This window comes from Ambystoma mexicanum, chromosome 11, assembly GCF_040938575.1.
Source record: "Ambystoma mexicanum isolate Mex_15411 chromosome 11, UKY_AmexF1_1, whole genome shotgun sequence".
Lineage (NCBI taxonomy): Eukaryota > Metazoa > Chordata > Amphibia > Caudata > Ambystomatidae > Ambystoma > Ambystoma mexicanum.
The window spans coordinates 779,112,637-779,136,357 of NC_090934.1; the positions used below are offsets into that span (position 1 = coordinate 779,112,637).

General features: G+C 44.5%; 1 protein-coding gene across 5 annotated transcripts in view; it reads right to left on the reverse strand.

The window, feature by feature from the left end:
- Window positions 1-7,110: 7,110 nt before the first annotated feature.
- AKIP1 (A-kinase interacting protein 1) overlaps window positions 7,111-23,721 on the reverse strand; it is a 275,624-nt gene continuing 259,013 nt past the window's right edge. For 4 of the 5 annotated variants that reach the window (XM_069623698.1, XM_069623700.1, XM_069623697.1 and 1 more), the window contains one exon: window positions 7,111-7,931. In XM_069623698.1, the coding sequence (XP_069479799.1) occupies window positions 7,752-7,931 (180 nt within the window). In that variant the 3' untranslated portion in view covers window positions 7,111-7,751. Of the gene's footprint in view, window positions 7,932-13,372; window positions 13,449-23,721 lie in introns of all 5 variants that reach the window. The other variant, XM_069623701.1, reaches the window with a different exon arrangement.

Below are 23,721 nucleotides of genomic sequence, written 5' to 3' on the forward strand. Positions count from 1 at the left end.
AGTGGCTGGGTGGGCATGGACCTGGGCCCATAAGCAGTGGCAAAACCAGGTGCTTTGTGCCAAAGCAGACAGATCAGCAGGGGAGAGGGGAAGCAAAGGTAGAAGCAAAGAGGAAGGTCTTGAGGTGCTTCCGGAACCAGAGATGGTTCTCCTCAAGTTGCAGGGAGGCCGTTGGTGAGGAAAGAGATCTGCCACCAACTCATTGCTTGGAGAAGCGACAGGCCCTGAGAGAGTTGGAGGAGCAAAGAGCTCGAGTGGGAATGTATTTACAGAGGGAAAGTTGAAGGTATTTCAGACCCAGGCCCCAGAAATTCAGTTGTTTTTGTTTTGATGTACCACCCCAAGATTTCCTGTGGCCTCATCAGGCCACCCCTATAACATATTTCTGGGGGCACCACTGGGGAGATAAGGGCCGGTTGTTTGTCCTCCTTTATGCAGTGTCAATCTGGCCCCTTTTTGTGTGCTATGAGGTATGCCATTGACTCAGGAGTTTAAACCTTCCACAACACTAAGGTGTCATTGTGTGCTTGATTGTGTTGCAAACAAACGTAACTCCATCAGAAAACCTTGGTTGGAAAGACAACACACTGGAATGATCCGGACAATTTATTACGATTTCTCAATAATCTTACTATATTGGACTTTACACTTTTATACAACATATAGATACATATTTCTATTATCTTTAAAATATGAATTCAAATTTAATTTCAGATATTTAAAACACATGCTAAGTGTACAACTTAAAAATACTCATGGTTATTTGAATCATTCCTTGAATAACTGTCAAAAAGTATTGCATTCATCTTCTTTGTTGATGTAAAACAATATGTTGTAGTAAGCTCTGTGCGTTTCGAAATGTAAGAATTTCTTCATCAGGTACTAATTGCCATCAACTTCATATTATTGTCCATTATGAAAATATATAAAAGTACTCTTAGTGCTCCACAAATGAAGCCCCGTTCTTAAACGACAAATATATACCTCGAGTCATAAAAGTTACCCACCAACCTTGATTATGTGTGCAAATCTTTGAAATTAGTTTAAGAAAGCCCATCCTTTTTCTCGTCTCAAGACTCTTCCTGTGAAAGATGCAACTAATTGAGCTATAATAGGATCTCGAATATTCAATTTTCCACTGATGTGTCTTGATATATTAAGTCTCTATGTTCCCAAAAGGTTACCCTTCATGATAAATCTCCTTGAAACCTTGAGGAGTCCTTTCGTCTCAAAGTTGTTGTAAATCTTTATATACTTCCAGATCGACCTGAAGAGTATACAAATCTGCATTTAAATTCTAAGGTGGATCTTTTTCCTTTAGTAAACTCATATCTCCCATCACTAAATACACACACATGTACGTAAATCACTTCAAAACAACCTCCAACTCTCTGGTCACAAATGGTGTTAAAAAACCTGCGTTGTTCCTATGCTCCTTATTTAGGTTGAAAACGGTAGGATCGTCATTCTGGAACCTGAAATAATGCATCAGAAAAAACTGAAATTACGTTTTTTGGCACCATTCTGGTCGTTTTTAATGTCCTGTACTTACCGATACATCTATTATTCTCCTCAATGTCCCAATATGGTAGGTCTCTGCATTTTTGAATCTGTAATAACTACTTGTTGTCTCAAATGTTAACTTAAATAACAATAGTTACCCATTGTTTTCTTCACAAATAAAAAGATTTGCAAAAGAACATATGTGGGGGTAAGAGCGAAGGGGGGGGTGGGAAAGCAATCAGGGCAGGCAACGCTCCGAGTAAGGGCAGCCAGGGCAAAGTGGCTCTGTGTAAGTGCAAGGAGGCAGGGAACTGTAGGGTTCCAGATACAGCCCCTACTGCATGGTAGGCCTTGAGGCAGTGCAGGGGCTACTGGTGAAGGGGAGGCCTGGCACCCATGAGACTCTGAGGGTAGCCAGGTAGCCAGTCAGCGCAGCACACAGGTTGGTCAGCAGGGGAGAGAGAAAGCAGAAGCGAAGAGGAAGGTCTTGAGCTGCTTTCGGAACTTTAGGTGGTCCAGCTCACGTTTGAGAGGGGCAGGGAGGCCATTCCAGAGGGAGGCACCAGCAGAGGAGAGAGATATACCCCCCATTCTCTGCCTGTCAAAGCGTCTGACCCTCAGAGACGTGGAGGTGCTGAGCGAAGGGCTCGAGAAGGAAGGTGTTTACGAAGAGAGTTGGATGTGGTGTGGGCCCCAGCCCCAGAAAGCCTTGTGGACGATGCAGAGGGCCTAAAGCTTGATCCTTGCAGCCAGTGGAGATATTTCAAGGCTGGAGAAATAACAGTCCCTGGGCTTGAGGCCAAGGACAAGTCTTGCAGTCCTGTACTGGATTAGTTGCAGAAGGTGGAGAGTAGAGTAAGGCAGATGGAGAAAGAGGCTGTTGGAGTAATCCAGCCTAGAGAGAACCATGGCTCTGGAGACCACGAGCTTCTGGGGGAAAGTGAGGAAAGGAAGAGTACCTCTGAGTGTTCACTATGCGCACATGCAATTGAAATTATCAACCTCATAGAATGCAAACACCTGGAAATCCAAACCCGCCACAGAAACCTGGTTACACAACGCAGCTGGGCCAGCCTTCTTCTTAGCCATCCCCAGCAAATATTATATCCTTAGTCAGCCCACCTTGCCAAACCAGGTGGCGGAGTAGCTCTCCTCTTCAAATCAAGCTTGTCCATCAGAGAGCTCCCTGATACCTGTGCTGCAAGGATATCAACTCCTTATTAACAAACTGTCACTTTATCCCCAAACCACTCGCAACGTCATTCTATTTTACTGACAACCCAATAGGAGTTCATCCTGAATCCGATCTACCTCCCTTACTTACCCCCCATTATCAAACCCACAACCAAACATCCTCCAAGGAGACTTCAACCTCAGATTCAACGCCCCTGTTGACAATTGATCTACTGCCCTCGCCATCACCTTTACCGAAATGAATCTTTGGAAAATGGTAACCTCTCCCACTCCTGCCAATGGCTGCATCCTCGACTGGATCATCAACCTCAACACAAATCTTTCTATCACCGCTATCAACCTCATCCCCTAGTTTGTTCACTCATTGATTGAATAAAGCATCCTGGAGGATGACCAGGTGCCCTCCATCCAGACCTCCACGCTGCACATGATAGCCAGTAACACCTGTAAACTCACTAATACAGTACTAGCCCCCACTAACTCAAGTTGGCTCACAACACAAGTTATCCTTGGTGACCTGTAGACCCACGTTGAAGTCTACAACTCTACCCTACTGAAAGCACTAGACTTGCATGCCCCATACAAAACCACAATCCCTAAAAAGTCACAACGGTCACAATAACTGGTTTTCCAAGCAACTTCATTCCCTCTGCAGACACAAACGTGCTCTCTAACACCTCTGGAGAAAGCACCCCTCTGCAGCCAAAGATGCCTTCACCTCCTCTGGGAAAACTAACAAAGTCGCTCTCATCTCCACCAAATCTAACTCCAACACTAGGATCAGCGAAGAGAGCTCCAATGCGAGAGAGCTCTTCAAAATCCTCAATAAACACGAAACCCCTGCTCGCCCCCATCTCCCACTTCCCAAAAAAATAAGGCCTGGTGCACGCATGACTATCCATTCAGCACTCTGATAAAAAATTCACAAGCTCAGAGGAAAAAATCATTGCCAAAAAAGCCTCACTCATCACCAAACTCGCCCCCATTCAGCACCTCCCTATGCCCCACCACCCCCCTCCTGCCCACGGCCCCCTTCCATTTTTCCAGTCACTGCTGTTGATGTCCTCAAAACTATCAACCCCTCCAACTGTAAAGAGGATATATGCCCAGCGCACATCAAACTCTGCACAGAAAAACTTGCTCCCATCGTTGTCAATTTAATAAACTCCTAGTATGTCTCAGGTGTCGTCCCTACAAATATCAAAGAAGCTTGGGTTACCCTACTTCACACAAAATCATCACTCAACCCTACCCTCCTGACCAATTGCTGCCCCATCACAATAGTCCCCGTCCTCCTCAAAATATTGGATTGCACAGCCTACACTCCAATCCAATCCTACCTCGAGCACCACAAGCTCGGTGCTCACCAATACAGCTTCAGACCCAATCACAGTACAGAAAAAACCCTCATCCTCAAAATTCAACTTGATAACATCAGCGACTCAGGTAACTCAGCCCTTCTGCTCCTCCTCAACCTCTCGCCCGCATTCGATCTTGTTGACCAGGACATCCTATGTGAGAATCTCAAGACAAAATTCCACTTCACTCCAGACGCACCCATGTGGATAAAATCCTTCTTGAGCGATCGCTCATCTAGAGTCTTCATTGGCAATGAGGCCGCCGATCCCATCCCGGTCCCCTTATCGTTCCTCAGGGTTCATGCATCTCCCCACCATCTAACATTTACACTAAACCCTCGTTTGATCTCGGCATCCCGTACACCAACATTGCTGATGACACCCAGATTCTCCTAAACATCAGGCAACTATTCCCAAGACTCCGCCATGATAATCAAGGCAGCTGCATCATTTGGAAATGGATGGCAAATCACCACCTCTGCTTCAACCATGACAAACTAGATACTCATCCTCGGATTTTCTCCCTCACCATCAATGGCAACCCCAACCATGGGAGTGTACCTGGACGCTGAACTTAACATGCACAAACATATCAATGCCCTTGCCTCCTCTACTGCCTACACTACCAAACCTATTAACCTCAGCAGAACATTCTTGTCACCAGACAACTGCCTAACGCCTGCTAGAGCAATCATAGGAAGTAAACTGCACTATTCCAACACACTTTCATACAGGCACCTCAGTCAAGAATTTACAAAACTTCAATTGCTTCAAAACAACGGCCTAAAACGCACTGACCACATCTCGCAAGCCAGAAGAGAAGCCCACTGGCTCGCAATCAAAGCTCGGATTGAATTCAAAATCCTAACGATCGCCCACCGCTGTATTCATAATGTCGCCCCTGCCTACTCAGCAGCCACCTTCACAGAAAGGCCAACAAACGCACTGTACGCTCATCTTCCTGACTCTCTACTCATGTCTATGTTCAACAAAATGAGCTGGTGGATCCAGTTCCAGCGACGAACCATCTTATCTGATCTTCCGAAACCGCCTAAAAATGTGTCTGACAAGTGTGAGCGATACCCTATTCATGACGAACAGCTTAATTATATATGTTTGCCTGTCTAGTTTAATGTGACCTCACTTTCTTAATCTATGTTGGTACTAGTGCTGTGATACCTCCGGGTCTTGGGCGCTTCACAAATGTAATAAATGCCAAGGAATAAAGTGTTTGGCTTAGAGGTGGGTTTATCTGTTGGTGGGGATGTAGCAGTGGGGAAAATGTCCTTTGAAGATTGGTATGATGGCATCAAGTGAGCCCCAAGTTATAGTCACTTTTATAGCTCCAGTGTGAAGCTTGCTTCCGGGTCTGGCAGGAATTGTCAGGGAGCTGGTAGTATTTAAGCTGAACAACCATATCCAGGCAGAGAAACGTGTATGCGAAGTTATTTCCTGGATGTTGCTGAAGTGAACACAGTCTTTGGGCCAGATGCATTCTGGTGAACCACATTTTATTTATTTGGCGTCTGCCATAAAAACATTAGAATATATTACAAAATATTTGGCAACAAGATTGCAGACATGAAATATATATTAGCTTAAAAGACCAAATAACCCCATAAAAAACACACGAATATTACTGACATACTCGCATTAACATTGCCTCACACAAAGCAGGCAGCATCATCGTTTAGCAATCAAAACACGTTTAAAGCTTCTAGTCCCTTCCTGCCTCCCAATTTGAGTAAGGGTGGTGAAACGCACCTCTTCCTTAAACTTGCGTGTTTAGCAGGACAGCATAAAGCAAAGTTAATCAGCCCCACCAATTTCACAACCATCAAGTTTGCCCACAGGTGTAGTCTGCCCCAATTGTCACGAGTTTCGAGAGCATCCAAACGCATTCAAGTTATTTAGCCCCTCAGACTTGCGAGCACATATTTAGATCGCTTTGTGCTACCAAACTACATTTTATCGCCACCCACATTAAGGAGCTTAAATGATTTGCTGATGCCGATTACCCGCTCGCAAGTCCGCCTCAGCGGTCATCTCGATTTTCCTCTGTCCATCCTCCGGATATTGATCAGTTAACAGGAGCTAAGGTTACGTTTTCATACAATGCAACATGGCGCCACCAGGATGATTGGCAGTCTGCATCACCTTTACTTAAATCAATAATTGCATTTGGAAATCCAGTAAGTGGTGCTGCCACAGCCAATATTGCCAACAGAGGCTTTCCCAGCTTCATTCTAATCGCAGACATTGGGTGCACCTAGGTACACCATTAGCCTCTGGCCTCTCGGCAGTCACGTGTTCTGTTGCCATCATGGCAGCTCGCCAGTGCAGAGCGTGTGGGCTAATGAGGACTACTGTCATATGCAATGACGGCTTGAATCGAACTTTTAACATTGTTGGTGTTTGCACCTTTCCATCAAGTCTGTGGCGATCTATATATAATGTGTTGACTTTAGCGGACTATGCCATACTGGATGTGGTGTACTGCTTTGCCGTCTGGTGGTAAACTGCCATTATATGTGAAGGTCAGTGTGGATGGATTTTGCATCCAGCTACATGGTGGTGGTGCTTGGCATGCTATCCGCTCGAGCAGTCATATAGTCTCAGCCTGGTGATTTTTCTTCCAGTTCAGGTCACCCGTGGGTCACACGTACTGCATACACGCTGCATACACGTGTTAGATGCTGAAACAGGGTAGAGGCATCAGGAAAGTTTTATATGCTGCAAGAAGGATCACGCAGCACACAGGAACACGGATCCCAAGACCGTAAATAAGGTTGCAGCCTTATTGCACCCCAATCCATTACCGTCACAGGCAAACTATATTATGTCTCCAGTTATTCTGTGTGTATTACTTAAATTATTGCCAGTGAGGGGGAGATGGCCACCACAAGGCTGCCTTTCTGCCTATTACATTACTCCTTACAATGAAGAGGTTTCCATGCAGAAAGAAGCTCCTAATAAAAGTAAACGAACAGAACCACCACTGGCTTTAATATGGATTACACCTTTTAAAACAAATAAAATACAAAAACAGACTTAATTGAAAAGTTATTTAAAAAATACTTTATTTGATTTTGTTCAATTTAACATGCAAAGTAAAAGACAGGTTTCTCCACCCGCAGCTCCGCTAATATGAGAAAGGAATAATTTATCAGCGTTTGCATTGCAGTGTAAATGCGACAATTTGCCAAATATTGTCGGCAGTCTGAGCTAAAGGCAGTTTTTGTCCAAGAGCATTTCCATTTCGAGGACATGAGAACAATGTACATGGCTAAGCAAAATGAGATGTCCTCACAAATATTTGCATAGCATCATAATCGGTTTTTCAAATAACATTTACATTACAAGGCCAGTGTAAAAAAATAAAAGCAGATTTCCACATGCATACGTGCACTGTGATGGAAAAGTCGCGTTCTCCTAAAGAATTTTGAGGTATTGTAAAAGGCAGTTTTCCTAAAACATCTTTCCTGCTGGGGGAAATATAATAGAGTAAATAATTTAAAAGTACACGATGAAAGCGGTAAATCCAGAGGTATACATGCAAGGAAAAAACTGCATAAAGTGCAAAAGCTAAAAGCGTGACAGTGCAAATAAAGTAGGTCATCCTCCCTTGGTCTGAAACTTAAAGTGCCTTGATTATTTGCCCAGAGCCGGTCGTCCATTTTATTCAAATAAAAGAAGTCAGTGAATGAACACTACATCCACACTTTGCCCTGGAGAGATGTTCACCATCAGCGCTGCCTGCTCCGAGCCGTGCGAGTGCGTAGAGATGCTGTAGGTACCCGGGGAAACTTCAATGTGGAGATCTTTGGAGCTCTTGCTGCCCTGTGCTGGACTGACCGTAAAGCTGGGAAATGGCTCCTGTCATAGAATAAATGCAAATGAATTAGTATGATTGATGCATAGTTTCACTGTCAAACAAGTATTTAAGTTACATTCGCCCCAAAAAAGCTACCATGTTTAAATATCAAAGTTATTTAATTAACCCAAGTTCCAAGGCTTTCTCTTGCAGACTTACGTTTTAAAAAATAATTTTACATGTTTGTATTAAACCCACCACAGTTTTAAAAAAGTATACATAGGAAACCTTTACATAACTTAGCTTTTCCTTATTGGTGGCAAAGAGGCAACATAATGCTGCATGTTGACTCACCTGCTCTTCAGAAGCATTTGAGACTACTGCACCAGTGAGCTGGCGCAGTAATCAAAAAAACCTAACAAAAATATAGTGCTTTAAGAAAAACCTGCAGGAAGTTGAGTCCGCCAACATACATAGTATCAGAAGGAGAGCAGGGATGCTGTGCGACTACCTGTGCTGCTGCTACTACAGCCATACTTCTCCTGCCAGCCACTCTTCTGGCCGCTGGATTGGAGTAATGCTCTAGCACGACTGACTTCCTTCTATCTACAGTCAGCCTCTGCTGCCGGAGGCCAGGTTGCGCGGTTAGCGGAAATGAAGGAATGTTGCCCTCTTCACCCACTGCCAGCTCATTGATGGTTAGGGCTCACAGGAGACTTGCATCATCTCTGCTCCCTGATCGGTGGCCCCAGAAGCCCGGGATTCCTAGCAAGATCTAGTGCTGCATGTGAGAGGGAACAACAGAGATTCTGGTCTCTCTCCTGTACTCTCAATAAAATGAAGCACTTCTAGTTTGCTTATTTGTATAGCGCAGCCAAACCCTAGGGTAACTGGGCGCTTTATCGTTAAGGAACAACATGGGTTACAGACAGTTGCACATACAGGCAACAGGAGAGGATGATACAGTACAATAAATAGCATGAAGGACCAGGTTACAGAATGGTCCGTGATAAAAGGGCATAGTGAAAGTGTAAAGGGAACAGGTTAATGGTTAGGTCTGTCACAGTGGCAACACACATTTGATGCAAAAATACTAGGAAGCAAGATTTAGCTAAGTGCAGGTTAACAGTCTATTGCTGAGTTATGAGCAGTTCCTTCACCTTGTCTCTGAAAGACCAGAATGAAGTGTCAGCTCTGATTATCATTGGTAACGCATTCCAGCATTTTGCTGCTAACACAGGGAGGCTTGCTCCCCCCGCCATTTTCAGATTGAACTTCGGAATGTTAAGTTGGTGTAGTTATGGGGATCTGGTTGGTCTGGTAGAGTTTTGTCTAGTGAATTTGTCTGATAAGTGGCGTGGGGCTGCCAGAAACATTTGTGTGTGATGACCAGTGCTCGTAGTTTGAGTCTCTCGCGGATAGGGAGCCAGGGACTCCTTTCTGAAGGTAGAAATGTGGGCCTTGTGGGGGAGATTGAGGGCACATCTGAGGGTGTTGTTTTGGAGTATCTGAAGTCTGTTCAGGTTGTGGTTGGTGGTGCAGAGGAAGAGTGTTGCAATAGTCCAATTTGGACAATATGAGGGCCCTAGCCAATGTGAGACAACGTGGATAAGAATGGGTTACATGCATTTATAAGTTTATTGGTATAGGCCATGGAAGAGATGGCAGCGTTGATTTGTTTAAGTGAGAGTGTGGCGTCGAGATAGACACCCAGTGTTTTGACTTCTTTTGACACTTTTATGATATTGCCATCAATGGTGAAGGATTGGTATCTAGTGTCAAGTTTAAGACAAGCCTGGGAACCGACGAGAAGTAGTTCCGTCTTGTCATCGTTTAAGCAGAGGCTGTGGGTGGCCATACATGCTTGAATTTCAAGGTAAATCTCGTTTAGCTTTGCAACATCGTCCTCATAGCTCCCAGTGAGTGCTATGAGGACCTGGGCGTCGTCAGCGTAGTTAGTATATGCGACACCCAGGTCATCAAGGCGGTCGAAGAGGAGCTTCGTGAAGATGTTGTAAAGCGTAGGGGAGATACAAGATCCTTGGGGGACTCCACATTGGATTGGGACCGGGCCAGCCGCAGCGCCGCCTGAGGGGGCGAAGACCCTGGTTGTTCTGTCCGATAGGAAGGACCAAATCCAATTGGTGGCATTCTGGGAGAATGCAACAGCCGAAGGTGTTTGGTGGTCGACTAGATCGAAGGTTGCAGACAGATCCAACAAGAGCAGGATGGCCAGATTGCCCTCGTCTTTGGCTTCATCCATTTGTATTTTTAGGTCCAGGGTGGCCGTTTCAGTCCCATGCCTGGGTCTAAAGCCAGATTGTCGCAGGCCAAGAAGGTGGTCTTCCAAATGTATTTTTAAAAGAAAAGGGATGGTTGTGATGGGCCTATAGTTTGTTGGTGTGTTAGGGTCTAGGTTAGGTTTTTTGAGAAGAGATAGGACCCATGGTTCTTTGAGGTTATTTGTTACTGCAGAATTCTTGAACGAGGAGTTAATCAGGGTGGTGATAAAGGGTGCTAGGACAACAACAAAAGAATGTAAGCACATAGCTGGGCTTTTGATGACCATCATTGCCAATGGGTTGTGCATATTGGCATTGATAAACATCTGGCAAATTAGTGTTTGGGTTCATGGTGGCAATTTCTGGCAAATGGTGAAGTACCCAATGGCAATAACTGGCAGATGGAGCATGATATATTCCTTTATGCAGACGTCCATCCACTTCAATATTATGTTTTATTATTCAGCGTAATAGTACTGTACTCAATTGATGAGTACCTGGACAAATTATGTTAGGAAAATTAAGGGAGTACCATGGTCTAGGAATGAGACATGATAAAATCCTTACTTACCGAACAGAAAGAAAGAACACCAAATGCCATTCATATCCAACACTAAAAACATCACCAGTGGCGTACCACAAGGATCAAGCCTCTCCCGCTCCACTTCAACATCTACATGTCCCCTCTAATGACTCATTCAAACCCATGGACTGACAGCCTACAACTACACAGACACCCAACTCATCTTCATGATAACCTCCTTCCAAGACCCAAACAGCACCCTCAAATGCTTCGCCGACATACACTTGGTTGACAAACAATCTCACACAAAACACGACCAAAACAGAAATAATTATCTCCCCACCCGAAAACAATGCAACACAAACCTACCTGAGCTGGCCACCATGCATGGGAACCCAACCGGAGGCATCGACAATGATAAATATGGAAATCCTCATGGACAACAGACTTTCCCTAGAACCACAAGTCAAGGCAATAGCAAAAAAAATGCTTCTACCTCCTGCAACTAATAAGATGGATGCTCCCCTACCTCAATCTTTCACACAGAACCCTCACAATCATCTCCTTGGTACTATCAAGACTAAACGACACAAACAGCCTTTACCTTGGAATGCCAGAATGCCTCACAAAAAAAAGACAATGCATCCAAAATACAGCAGCAAGACTACTCCTGAGACTAAATAGAAGAGACCACATCACACCAGCCCCAAGAAGTCTGTACTGGCTACCAGTAAAAAAAGCCCTCTGCATCGCTCCTAGATCACTACACTGACAAGGAGCCGAATTTCTCCAAGCTAAAATCAACAGTTACCAACCAGGAAGAAACCCAAGATCCAGTATTGACATTCAAATAGAAACGAAACCCAACAACAGAAGGAAATTCTGAGGAACGGCATCCTCCCATTTGATAGCCAAACTATGGAACTCAGTACCAAATGAAATCAGAATGACGAAAGATCACCTAACTTTCAGAAAAACGCGGAAAAACTGGCTACTCAACTCACTGAGACAAACATAAAAAAATGCACTCCACAAATCATACTGTGGGACCAGAGCAAAAATGAGACAATACGAATTAAAAAACCAACAATAAAATGACCACACAACCCATCCCCCTCCTCTTTTCCACACTCACATACCGCTCACGTACTACACAACCAAAAAAGGGCCAGCAAAACTACACCACAAAAAACCTGCAAACCACACCCACGCTAAACAAAACCAAATATTTGCAAACCACCCAGACACTGGACGCTACCGCTCCAGACAAACCCACTGCACACAAAACACACAAAGCTCACATGCAAAGATGCCAGTTTCTCCTGGTTCTGCACAACCTACATTCTATCCCTCTTCCTCCACTAACCAACCCCACTCACTTTTAGAGCCACGGGAGCACCTGGTAGGTAGTACTCAAATTGATTGTTTACAATCGATCGTATGGTAAATCTGTGGGGGGGGGGTTTACATTTGGCCCGATTTGGCCGCGGCACAATTGCCCTCGCGGCCGAATTGACCATGGTCAAATCTGCCACGAACAATTGTGCCACGGCCAAAATTGTATACATCTGCCTGGAGACCATGCAAATGGCAGCAGTGCGTGGTATAAATCATAAGAGAACCTGAAACAAAGTGAATGGAATGGTCTACCAGCTGCATTACAACCTAATTCACTAATAAGGCCCTAATGAATAATTCTCTATTAGCACCCTGGCGGGGGGGGGCAGCCAATCAGATGGCTAGGAATGCAGGCTTGAACTGCCGGTGCAAGCCCGCGTTCCATGCCGCCTGACAGCTGGCTCCCCAGTCCGCCATCTGCCCCCCCCTCCATCCCCTAATTTCGGCTGATGCCACTGCTGCATCCGCTCCTTTCCTTCCACAGCCTGCCATGGAAAGTGAAGAGGGGTTCCAAGTGCTTAGCTCGGGCCGTTAACTTGGGCTGCCTGGCCGTTACAGGCCCCCCGACCCCCGTTTCCGCCCTTGGAATGGGGGCTTATAATGCCACATTGTATCATGGAACACAAGAGGAAATGCCCACCAATTCCAGGAAAAAGGGTTGCATGAGATCATGGAATTATACCCAATCGTATTACAAGAAACTTGGGCCCGGGATACAACATTTGACGGTCATAACACTATCCAAAAGATGGCTTGTAAAGGGAGATGAGGGGGTGGGGGAGGGTGTGCTCATGCTTAATGTAAACTGTCAAGTGGAGATCCTTTGCTGCTCTGACCACTTAATAGCTGGCTTTGTTAAGAGACAATGGTTTGCCCCTTTACAAGCTTTCTGTGCATTAACATTTATGATCCCCCAAGGCTCTCTGAGCATGAAGAGATTAACATTATTGTATCGGAACAGATTGATGGATATCAGCTCCAATATAATATCCATGTAGTGATACTTGGAGATTTTAATTCCAAGATTCCCACAGCAGATTCCTTGGTGGAGGATATAGAGCAGATAAATGGTCATGATATCAAGGCAGCTACTTTAATGCAGAAGTGTTGTGATGGTATAAAACATCAACTTGACAGGATTTAAATATGTTGAACGGTCGAACTATTGGAGGTATCCCAGGTCAGTTTACTAGAATATTGGACTGTTCGGCTACTACTATGGACTAGTTGTAAGACTTACGCATCCATTTCTTTTGCATTACTTTATAAAATTCAGTACAGAGAAGAGAGTAATCATTACCCTTTGCTAATCAGGTTTTCCTTTGAGAATCCACCCTCAAGCTTCGACACCAATGGCACTTTAGACAAGCTGGAAACTGAATAGGACAGATAGGGGATTTGATTAAACCATTTGCATACTGATCAATACACACAATCAACAAACTATAACTGAGATGGACCACTTGAATGTGAATGCTTAGAATGTACACATAGAATTCGTTTGGGTACCCCAACTATTTGGAGATATACAACGACATGATTAACAAAGTGGTGAGTGTTATATCTCCAAACAGAAAAAAAGAAAAAAGGTATAGGAAACGTGATTAACCATAACCGATTTAAAGACCACTCGGCTGCCTATGATCCCGAGATTGCTGCTGCTCAAGGTACTCTAAGGGAAAAAACTCCAGTACATCAATAAACAATCGTTGACAAGCTCTCAGATCTACAATGATACCTGTAGAAAGAGAAAACTATCAGAAATGGCCTGGGCTACATTACAAAAAGAAAAAGGAACGATGGCAACAACTTGTTGAACTTAGTACATGCAATGATACAAGACTATTCTGGAAACTGGTGAAGGGTGAAAAGGGCCATTATAATACCAGAATGGGCACGTCCAAAACAATGGGAAAATCATATTTCTAATTTGATAGGCAGGATTATGTCTAATAATGGCTAGGAGTCCATTTTGACCCATAAATGGATATCCCTGAAGATATTGTTGCCATTATAAAGTGGGGCTAACTGCTCCATACCCTAGAATTAGAAATATTAGTAATAACATTCTGCCAAGTAGTTCTAGTTGGTCTGAGTGCATCATCATACATATAAATAAGTGTGGCGCTAAGAAAAAGCCTAAAAACGATTGCCATGCTCGATGCCCCAGCTAAGACATTAGCAAGAATGTTAGCTGAAATTAGTGGATGAATGCTAAAAATATACTACCACTCAATCAAACCGGATTCAAAAAAGGGCATACCACCATGACCAATATATTAAACTTAACCAACACAATAGAGAGCTTGGACTAGATGTGATCAAACTTTGTATGTTAGTTTCATTGACTTCAGCTCTGCGTTTGATACGATCAATCGATGACACCTGTAGCAGAAGCTAATTAACTGAGAAATGGTCTCCCGAGTCAGATTATTGCACTACATTCCCAGACGTCTGTTAAGGTCAGAATCAAATATGGTGAACTTACTAAATCTATTCCTACTTAAAGGGCTCAAACAAGGTTGTATCCTCGCCCCAACGTTATTTAGTGTGTACTTAGCAGAATGATGGGCGGCATTGACCTGCGACAATGCTTATCCACCAATACTAGGCACTAAGCACCTGCAATTGATCGGTTATGCAGATGACTTGGTCCTCATGGACCACTCCCTGTGGTCTCCAAAAACAGCATGCTCTCCTGGGTAAATACTCTTTAGAGAGTGACTTAGTAATTAACATTAACAAAACCAAGATTATGTGCTTCCCGTATAAGAGCAAAAATAGGTGAAGCAGGAGATCAATGACACTCTGTTAGAGTGTATGGACAAAGATATACAAGTATTTGGGTATATTCTTGGACAGTAAACTACAATGGACATCACACTTGGAAGTCAAAATTAGTCTAATGATGGTATATGGAGCAGAAGCTGTATCAAGCAACTGATGAAACTTGAAAACGACTGCCCAAGAGCCATTACTGACATGCCTAAATGCTTAGCAGCTATCTACGAAAAGAATTAGGCACAAATAAAAAAAAACTGAATTGTATTGGAAGAGGATTAAATATAAAATCCAATAATGTATTCGATTCTGAATTAGAGACCATGAAACACTAGGTTGTTACACCAGCACACACAATCATGGCATACTAATACAAGAGGGACACACATGATGTGAGGATAATAATGTAATGCCTAGTGACATAGCCCTACCTATATTGAAATCCACAGTCAAACGCACAGTGAAGAATATAGACTGGAAACAAAAGATTGTTGATCTAGTCACGATTTCCCATAGCAGAGACTACATCCCCCTACATTCCAGCTTGCTATTTGATAACTATTTAAAAGCCTTCCCTAATTGTACTCTGAGAAGAGAATAAATACATGTAAATGTAATATTGCAGAGTCGCAAAGAAGTTATGGGGACTAGAGCTGGAATGAATAAGGAATTATGAAGATGTAGACTTTGTGGCTTACCTCAACTAGAAACATGTAAGCATTTGATTAGTACATGCAACGTCCTGGCCCCGTGCAAAGAACTGACAAGCAAATGCGTAGCAAAATGTATCCGCAATGTGTCAAGAACAGCTATGGCAAAGGTTGATGGAGGCTAATGCACCTTTACTAAACTTTGGCTAGTTATTAAAGAAAGGTTGTTAGCAAGCTGAGCCATTATATTAGCTTAGTTACAACCACCTATAAGATCTAAGCATAATTCTTTATCAATTACTATTATGCTCATCACTTGAACCTGGCACTTTAATTCACTGTATATCTTGTTCCCTCTTATATTTGTATGATTAAACTAGCAGATATGTACATATTTTATATACCTGAAGCATTCTTTGAATAATTTATAATGCAAATTATAATGACGTCAGACTTTAATGTTGTATGTATAAAAGTGTCATTGGACTATACTGCACAATAAAATAAATACATCTGGTGCTGCAACCTTTGATTTCAGTTTGGTTGCTTTCTCCAAAAACCGTTTACATGGGCCTACACATCTGCAAAAAAGATGTTTCAGGAGGCGCATGCACCACTAGCTAACAATGGAAATTTAGTGCAAAAAAAGAAAAAATAATGTTCATGGCCAGATCCTTCACCCAATTCTAAATTCTGCATGGTAGGAATACCACTAAATTCTGAAGAACATTAGGGGTCGAGTGTGAATATGTAACTCCCTCCTCCCTTGGGAGTTACTAATGTGGTGTACAACTAGCTTACAGTATGTTTGGATACAGCAATGAGGGTCTCTTAAGTGCAGACTATTCTTGCCGTTTGCGTTCCATTGGGCTTCCCGATTTTCAGCTCATAATGGATAGATGTTACCCAGTAACAGCCCGGCACACGAGGGTCCTTGGAGAGTTAAAAAAGTATGAAGTGTTAACTTTACCCCTGCTATGAATCCTACAGATTGGAGATAAAAGCTACAGGATGAGAAGATTAATGGGGACTCAACCGACAATACATTGCTGGATACATCGACCCAGCAAGGAATACAGCTAGGAACCCCTGCAAATGCACCTCTCCCTCCAAGAGAAACCACGAGGAGCAGTGATCGAGGTCCAGAGATTCAACCCGCAAAAAATCCATACAATTTGAATATTACAAAATGGCCGGCACATCGGCATCCCGGCAACTACAGCTTCCTTGTTTACATCAGTTGCTAGGCAACTGATTTACAAGCTCAATTCGAGCCCATCTGCATCCGCCGGTAGGTCGGAAGCCGGCCCCAGTTGCAAGGCCCTGGTTAGAGGGCCTCTGTGCGGGAGTGCCACAGAACTCTCCCTCCTGGAGGCCGAACGTTTGTAAGGGACAGGAACGACCCAGCGACTTGAAAACCAAGTGAGTCTTCAAACACTCGACTACAACTTTTATTTATTTATTACATTTGTTACACGCCCAGACCCATAGATATCACGGCGAGGTTGCAGCGCAAAGTTAGCATGTTACAGCGAAAATTCACATATTACACAATGCAGTTTTTCCAGGACAAGATTACATTTAGTTACACAAACAATTGTATGATGCGGGTTTCTTGCAGCATATTTAGGCCCACTAAAGACTGTGTCCTTTCTACTATTTGAAAAGCCACGTTTTGAGAGATTTTTTTTAATCCAGTGAAGGAGCCTTCTTCTTTGATGTTGGGGAGGGAGTTCCAATGTTTAGGGGCTAAATATCGGAAGCTACTGCCTCCTGCTTTGGTATTCTTGTAACAACTGAAATAAGTTATATCATTTTACTGTCGTATAATGCATAGCCACAGTTAACCATATTGCATATACCCGTATGACTGGCGATTAACTTATAAAGAACAATTCGCTTCAGAATGGCAGTGTCGCATAAACTGTATGAACCCCTTGTAAAGACTGGAGGGAGGGGGATGTCCTGCAAAGATGAGGCGTGCGGGGCACCTCGATGACGATAGTTCGTTACCGCAAAGAGTCTATGAAGGACTTTGGCCGAGCAAGGGCGTCGAGTCGTCCGGCGTCTGTGGTATTCGGGTGGCGGGAAACCCACCAGCGGATACTCGTTGGCGGCCCAGTCTCTCTCTGGCAGGACAAAGCGCTCGGCGGTGCGGCGAGGGTGTCCTTGGATTCAAATGTCTTAATCAATGGAGTGTTGTGGCTCCAGTCGTCGGCGGCTCGGTATCAAGCGGTCCCTGCTTCTGGGCAACACAGCTGCGACGGGCCTCCAGCGGTTACAGCAAACCTTGCGAACCCTGGTCGACGACAGTGGATGGAATGTTCGGTGCTTCTCTTCGTTCTCCTCGGCGGTCCCAGTCTCCGGTCGGCAGCCTGTCGAGGGTCTGACTTCCAGGGCGCTTCGGCGAAGGTTAGCGGTGCACGATGGTCCCTCGTAGCTCGGGAAGAGGTCTCCTAGCCAGGTTCTCTCTCGGATCAGTCTCGACGTCAACGCGGCTTTCAGATTGCGGTGAGGGTAACAGCGGTCAACCTTCTTCAGGCACGTCGGTCGAGATCAAGCATCAGTTTCGACTTCAGCTTCTGAACGATTTTCTAGCAGGGAGAGGCCCCCCAGATATACTGTTCTTTCTCATTTATTCTGCCGGGTCACACTCAGGCAACCAATCACTCAGAAGGGCATTCAGCAGTCAGGCCGCCAATCAGGCTCACAGGGAATTCAGGCCATTCCTCCGTCTCTGACACTCGCAACAAGGAATGTGTATTGGGACAAGTACCCAGCCATTCAGCACTACACACTGCATTCATACCAGTTTCGGGCAGTGCGGTCTCAAGTCTTTGCGTCACATACCAGAAACTAGACACCCATAACAAGAAGTGCATATTGGTCATCCACTCCATTCACACAGGTCCCACCCACAGGGTGTACCCACCACATACAGTGACTGGGAAGGCTCCAGCCAGACTGGCCTGGACTTCCCCACAATACCATATAAGGAACTTCCACCCAACACCACTCAGGGGGAAGGGACAGAGGCAGGGCTTCCCATGACTTTGGGGAAAGAAGTTAACCGGCAATAGAAACAGGCAATAGAAAGCAAGAGGCCACAAGCGCCATCTCGTTTCCTATCAGGAATCAACTGATTCCAATGGCAGGGCCTGGGTATCCCCAAAATGCAGGATACTCGGAGCACCTGTCAAATTTAGCATGGAGCGGCCACCAGCCCATACCCTGCGCTGTGGGCCACACACAGGTGCCCAAAAACATACACTAGGGGCTACAAAACCATTATATTAAAAAAAGACAGTCACAAGGGTACCCAGGGGTGCCATAAGGGTATCCCAAGGTCTGTACACCAAACCAGAAATAGGAAGAGCTGCACTGCCAGGAGTCCAACATGGACTCCTGGGCAAAAAACAATACAGAACACATATGAAAAAGGGCTACAGGACAAGGACAGGAAGGCCCTGTGCCTCCAATGCATTTCCAGCATCACACCCTCTTTCGTAATTATCTTCATGCAGTATTCCATATCATGTTCACAATGTTGATTGAGCTGCTTAAGCGTTGGCACACTTATATGCACATTTTGCACCTATAGTTACCTAAAATGTTTAATCAACCTTTATGGAGCTTCTGATTCAATACTGATTAATTTGTTATTGTGACTATGAATAGTGATGTTTTCATATTAACAGATACCGCTGGACAGCTAGCCTAGCCTATCCTAATTGACATTATTAGTTAAACACTTCATGCTCCCAAAAGTGTCAGGGCAACACTGCTAAACTATTGGTCACCCATCAGTGCCTCTTACCTCCAGTCACCGATTAGCTAGTACTACCACTTACCATGGTCAAGTCTATGGAACAGGACCTAGACGGTCATAAGCCTAAAACCAACACTAAACAACCCCTACACCTACAATAAGCATAAGATAACCCTTGTCCATCCAAATTCCACCAACACACACTACCCTCCAACGAGTTTCTTGCCCACACTACAACCTAACATCCATACAGCCCACATAAACAAAGGGACCTTACCTGACACCAATTACCCTCTTACTCCAATCCAATGGATCCAGCAATATGCCCGTCAACCTACTCCGAACAAACAGTGTTAATTAAATATCAGGAATATACTGGGATCTGGATTGATGCTAGTAAAGCATCCTCATGCAAAAAGGTCTACTACCAAGAAATGCTTCCAATATCAAGAATGGGCACATAAAAGCCAACTCAGACGACCATAACCCTGACAAACCTTGTAGTCAAAATCTGCAAAACAGTGTTAAAGTCGCTCACTCTAAACCAAAAGACTTGGGTTACCTACAACTGTAGGGGTCAGTCCTCTACACAATCTACCCTGGACTTCCAACATACCCAACCCAAACACATCTATAATCAAGGGTGCCATCAATGCTAGATCGCTCCTAGCGCATGCGCTAGACATTGCAGACCTTATCCTATCTAGCAATTTGGACTTCCTAGCAATCACGGAAACCTGGCTGCATGCTGCGGCAGGCCCAACCTGCTCACTGGCTACCCCGGATAACTATACTATTCTCAGAATGGATAGAGAAATAGTAAGGGGGTGGGGGGAGGGGGAGAGGAGTAGCCTACATTGCCAAAAATCTGTTAGGTCTAAGAAAATTCAAAAGTCAAGCATTTGCCTCTGGGGAACTCCTATCCATCAAACTTCCTCTCACTGCCTCCCGCATCCTAACTACTACCTTATCTACAGACTCCCTTGCCCCATATCATTCGAGGAAGTTGTCATACAACTCCTCACCTGTAATACAAAACCAGGATCCCAAATTCTGCTGTTGGGAGACCTAAACTTAAGTTATGATGGCAAGGACGACAACGCCTTAGCCCTAGCCAACTCCATCTCGGAACAGGGCTTCTCGCACCGTATTACCAACCCCAAGCATAACAAAGGTAGAACACTGGACTGGCTAGCAGACCTAAATTGTGAGACTAATATTCTTTCCAATACCGCCTGGGCCTGGTCTGACCATCACGTCATCACCTTCACTATTTAGGATACCCCACTCCTCGACAAAGGTGCCACCCAAGCTCCACCAGCAGCTACTAGAAAGAGACTACTGCCTTTGCTGCACCCGATTACCAATCACTCTAGTCAGGCCAACATGGACCCAACTTCTATGGTTGAGCTCTATAATCACATACTAATGCAAGCAGTAGACAAAGTTTCCCCTTTAAAGTTGCACAAAGCTAAACCGTTTGCACACCTAAACACCTTGTACACTACGAACTTGAAAACATTGCGTAATTCCAAAAGAGCAGCTGAAATCCACTGGAAAAAAAAGCAAATGCAGTGAACAGACATTTTCACGACCCCATCGAACAAATATTAAACGGCCATCATCCAGACTAAAAGTGCTACTTACAATGAAAGAATCGCGAATGCCAATGCCGTGACTAAGGAATTGTTTGCCATCCTTCATGAACTAGAATCTCCGGCACCACCACAAGAATTGTGCACCAAAGATGTAACTTGGTGTACTAATAAACAAAAAGCTCTGCTAGACAAAAATCACACTTCTGCAATCGGAAAATCAAAAACAAAAAACGTAGTCTGCCACTGGACTCACAGGGATCTAAGCCAATAGGCCTCCCCAAGAAACAGGTCACTTCTTTGGAGTTCACCACTGTCCTAGTAACTGAAGTTAAAAAAATTATCTCCAGTCTTCAACCATCCAGATGTCAAGGCGACATTTGCCCAGCCACAGTTATCAAGGAAGCGGTAGAAGAGCTTGCTCCCTTCATCACCTCCCTATTAAATGCATCCTTCGAAACAAATACTGTCCCCGACAAATCTTAAAGACACCTGCGTCCTTCCTCTATTAAAAAAACCAACACCCCCACAAACGGACCGTCTATAACCACAGTATCTTTCTTAATTTTGGACAGGGCGGCCTACCTGCAAATACAAAACCATCTCGAAGACAACAATCTTTTGGGCCTACGACAATCAGGATTCAGACCAGGCAATGGCACAGAGTCAGCCCTTCCAGATTTAAAAATCCAAATGGATGAACTTAAAGATTAAGGGAACCTAGCTATCCTCCTTTTACTGGACTTATCCGCGGCCTTTGACTTAGTCGACCATATAATCCTGTGTAAACATCTGACATTAGCAGGGCAATTCTCTGATAAAGCTACTCTATGGATGCAATCCTTATCTAACAGAACAATGAGGGTATTTGCCCCGCCTGCAAGGGCTGAACCTGCCCCAGTATTGTTTGGACTACCACAGGGGTCCTGTGTTTCTCCGACACTTTACAACATTTTCACCAAGCTCCTGTTCGACCATTTGGACAAATTGGGTGTCACCTACACTAACTATGCAGACGTCACCCAAATCCTCATTCCCATCTCCGGCTTCTATGACACTGATACCAAACTACTTGATGCTACCTGCCAAATTATCCAGGCTTGGATGCCTATCCATGGCCTATGTCTCAATGATGACAAAACGGAGCTACTCATCGGATCTCAGAATAGATTTTACAAATTAGACTCCCAATTTAAATCTTAACATTGACAATATCCCCATAAACCTATCTAAAGAATTCAAAACGTTAGGTATCTACCTTGACTCAGCCCTCACACGTACAAGGAATGCTACTGCTTCGGCGGCGGCCTATACCTCAAAACGTATCAATGCAGCTAGACCCTTCCTCTCTCCAGAAAGCTGCATAACCCGAGCCAGAGCCCTCAGTGTCCAGATTGGACTATTGTAACGCCTTGTATGCTGGCACCAACAGTTGCAACTTAAAACAACTTCAGGTATTACAAAACAGTGCCCTGAGAGTAGCTCTCAATATTCCAAGAACCAGCCATATAACAGCTGCAAGACAGAATGGTCATTGGGTCCTGGTGCAAGATAGGATCACTTTCAAAACATTATCACTCACTCATAAAATGTCTTTCGAGTTCAGCCCCAAAATACCTAACAAATTCTCAAAAAACCAACAGACCTATCCGCTCCTCACAAGCTCACCTCCTAACCATACCAAGATTCAAAAGCAGGAGGTAGTAGTTTCCCAGTACAAGCGGCAAAACTTTGGAATTCATTGCCCTTGACCCTAAGAGAGGAACCATCCTACTGGACTTTCAGAAAAAAAGTTGAAAACCTGGCTGTTCGCTCAGGTGTAGTAATATACATTGCTGTTCCGGGCTACGAATTGTAATTACACTGTCAATCTCTACTGCACTACGTCTTGTACGAATCACTACTGTATGACCAATGCCAACCTTATATGTAACTAACAAAAACATAAGAATGTTTTGTACTCACTATGTCACTTTGTACTGAAATTGAATGCAACCAAGATGCGCCCAGAAGCCTATGGGTTTAGTGTGCTATATGAATACATAAACATGACAGTGGAAATAGGTAAGCAGCCTATGCAATGGTCTGATTGGAGGGACTCCCATTTATATAGAACATGGGCCTTTTCCCTGCTAGCACACAGAGGGGGAGCCCCGCAATTAGTTGGTCAGCTGGTGCTTGTGGATCTAGGTCACATGACCTTTGCCTGCTAACCACTAGCAATCTTTGGTGCCTCTTTGGTGGTGCTCATTTTCTCAACTCCACAGATTTATTTTATTACTAAAGCGGCCTTCTCACCTTTTGCACTTCAGATGGTGCAAGTGGCTCGTTCACGTGACCTCTGCTACACCCACCCGCTTAGCCCTGCCCCTTTTTTCCTAACTTTTAGATCACAGGGCGTCTCTCGCCTGGGCTTACAAAGCCAAGTGCAGACGACACACAAAGGAGACTCCAGGTTGGTCCTGTGAGGCACTGAAAAGGGCTGGAACCCCCTGCTTCCCGCATTCCAGGTAAGCCAGCAGCAGGTGATCCTGTTCTTCCCACCTTCTTTCTGCCCGCCATCCACTCCTGACAATGCCCACCTCAATCTCCCCTAGGCATCCTCATCGCAAGGTGTCATGAACAAAGGAAGCATGAAGATCAGGACGCTGCAAGTTTGCAGCATCCACATGTTGACTGATTTGGGAAAACAAGGGTAAGACTGGCAGTAATCCACAAAACCGGCAGGCCTTGTAAGGTTCAAAATGAAGCACCATTACTCGTCCTCCTTTGACACAGCATGGGCATCTCTGGCAGGGTCCTGAAATGGGTCACACATGTATCTGGCAAACAAGCTGTCTAGATGTGCTACCGC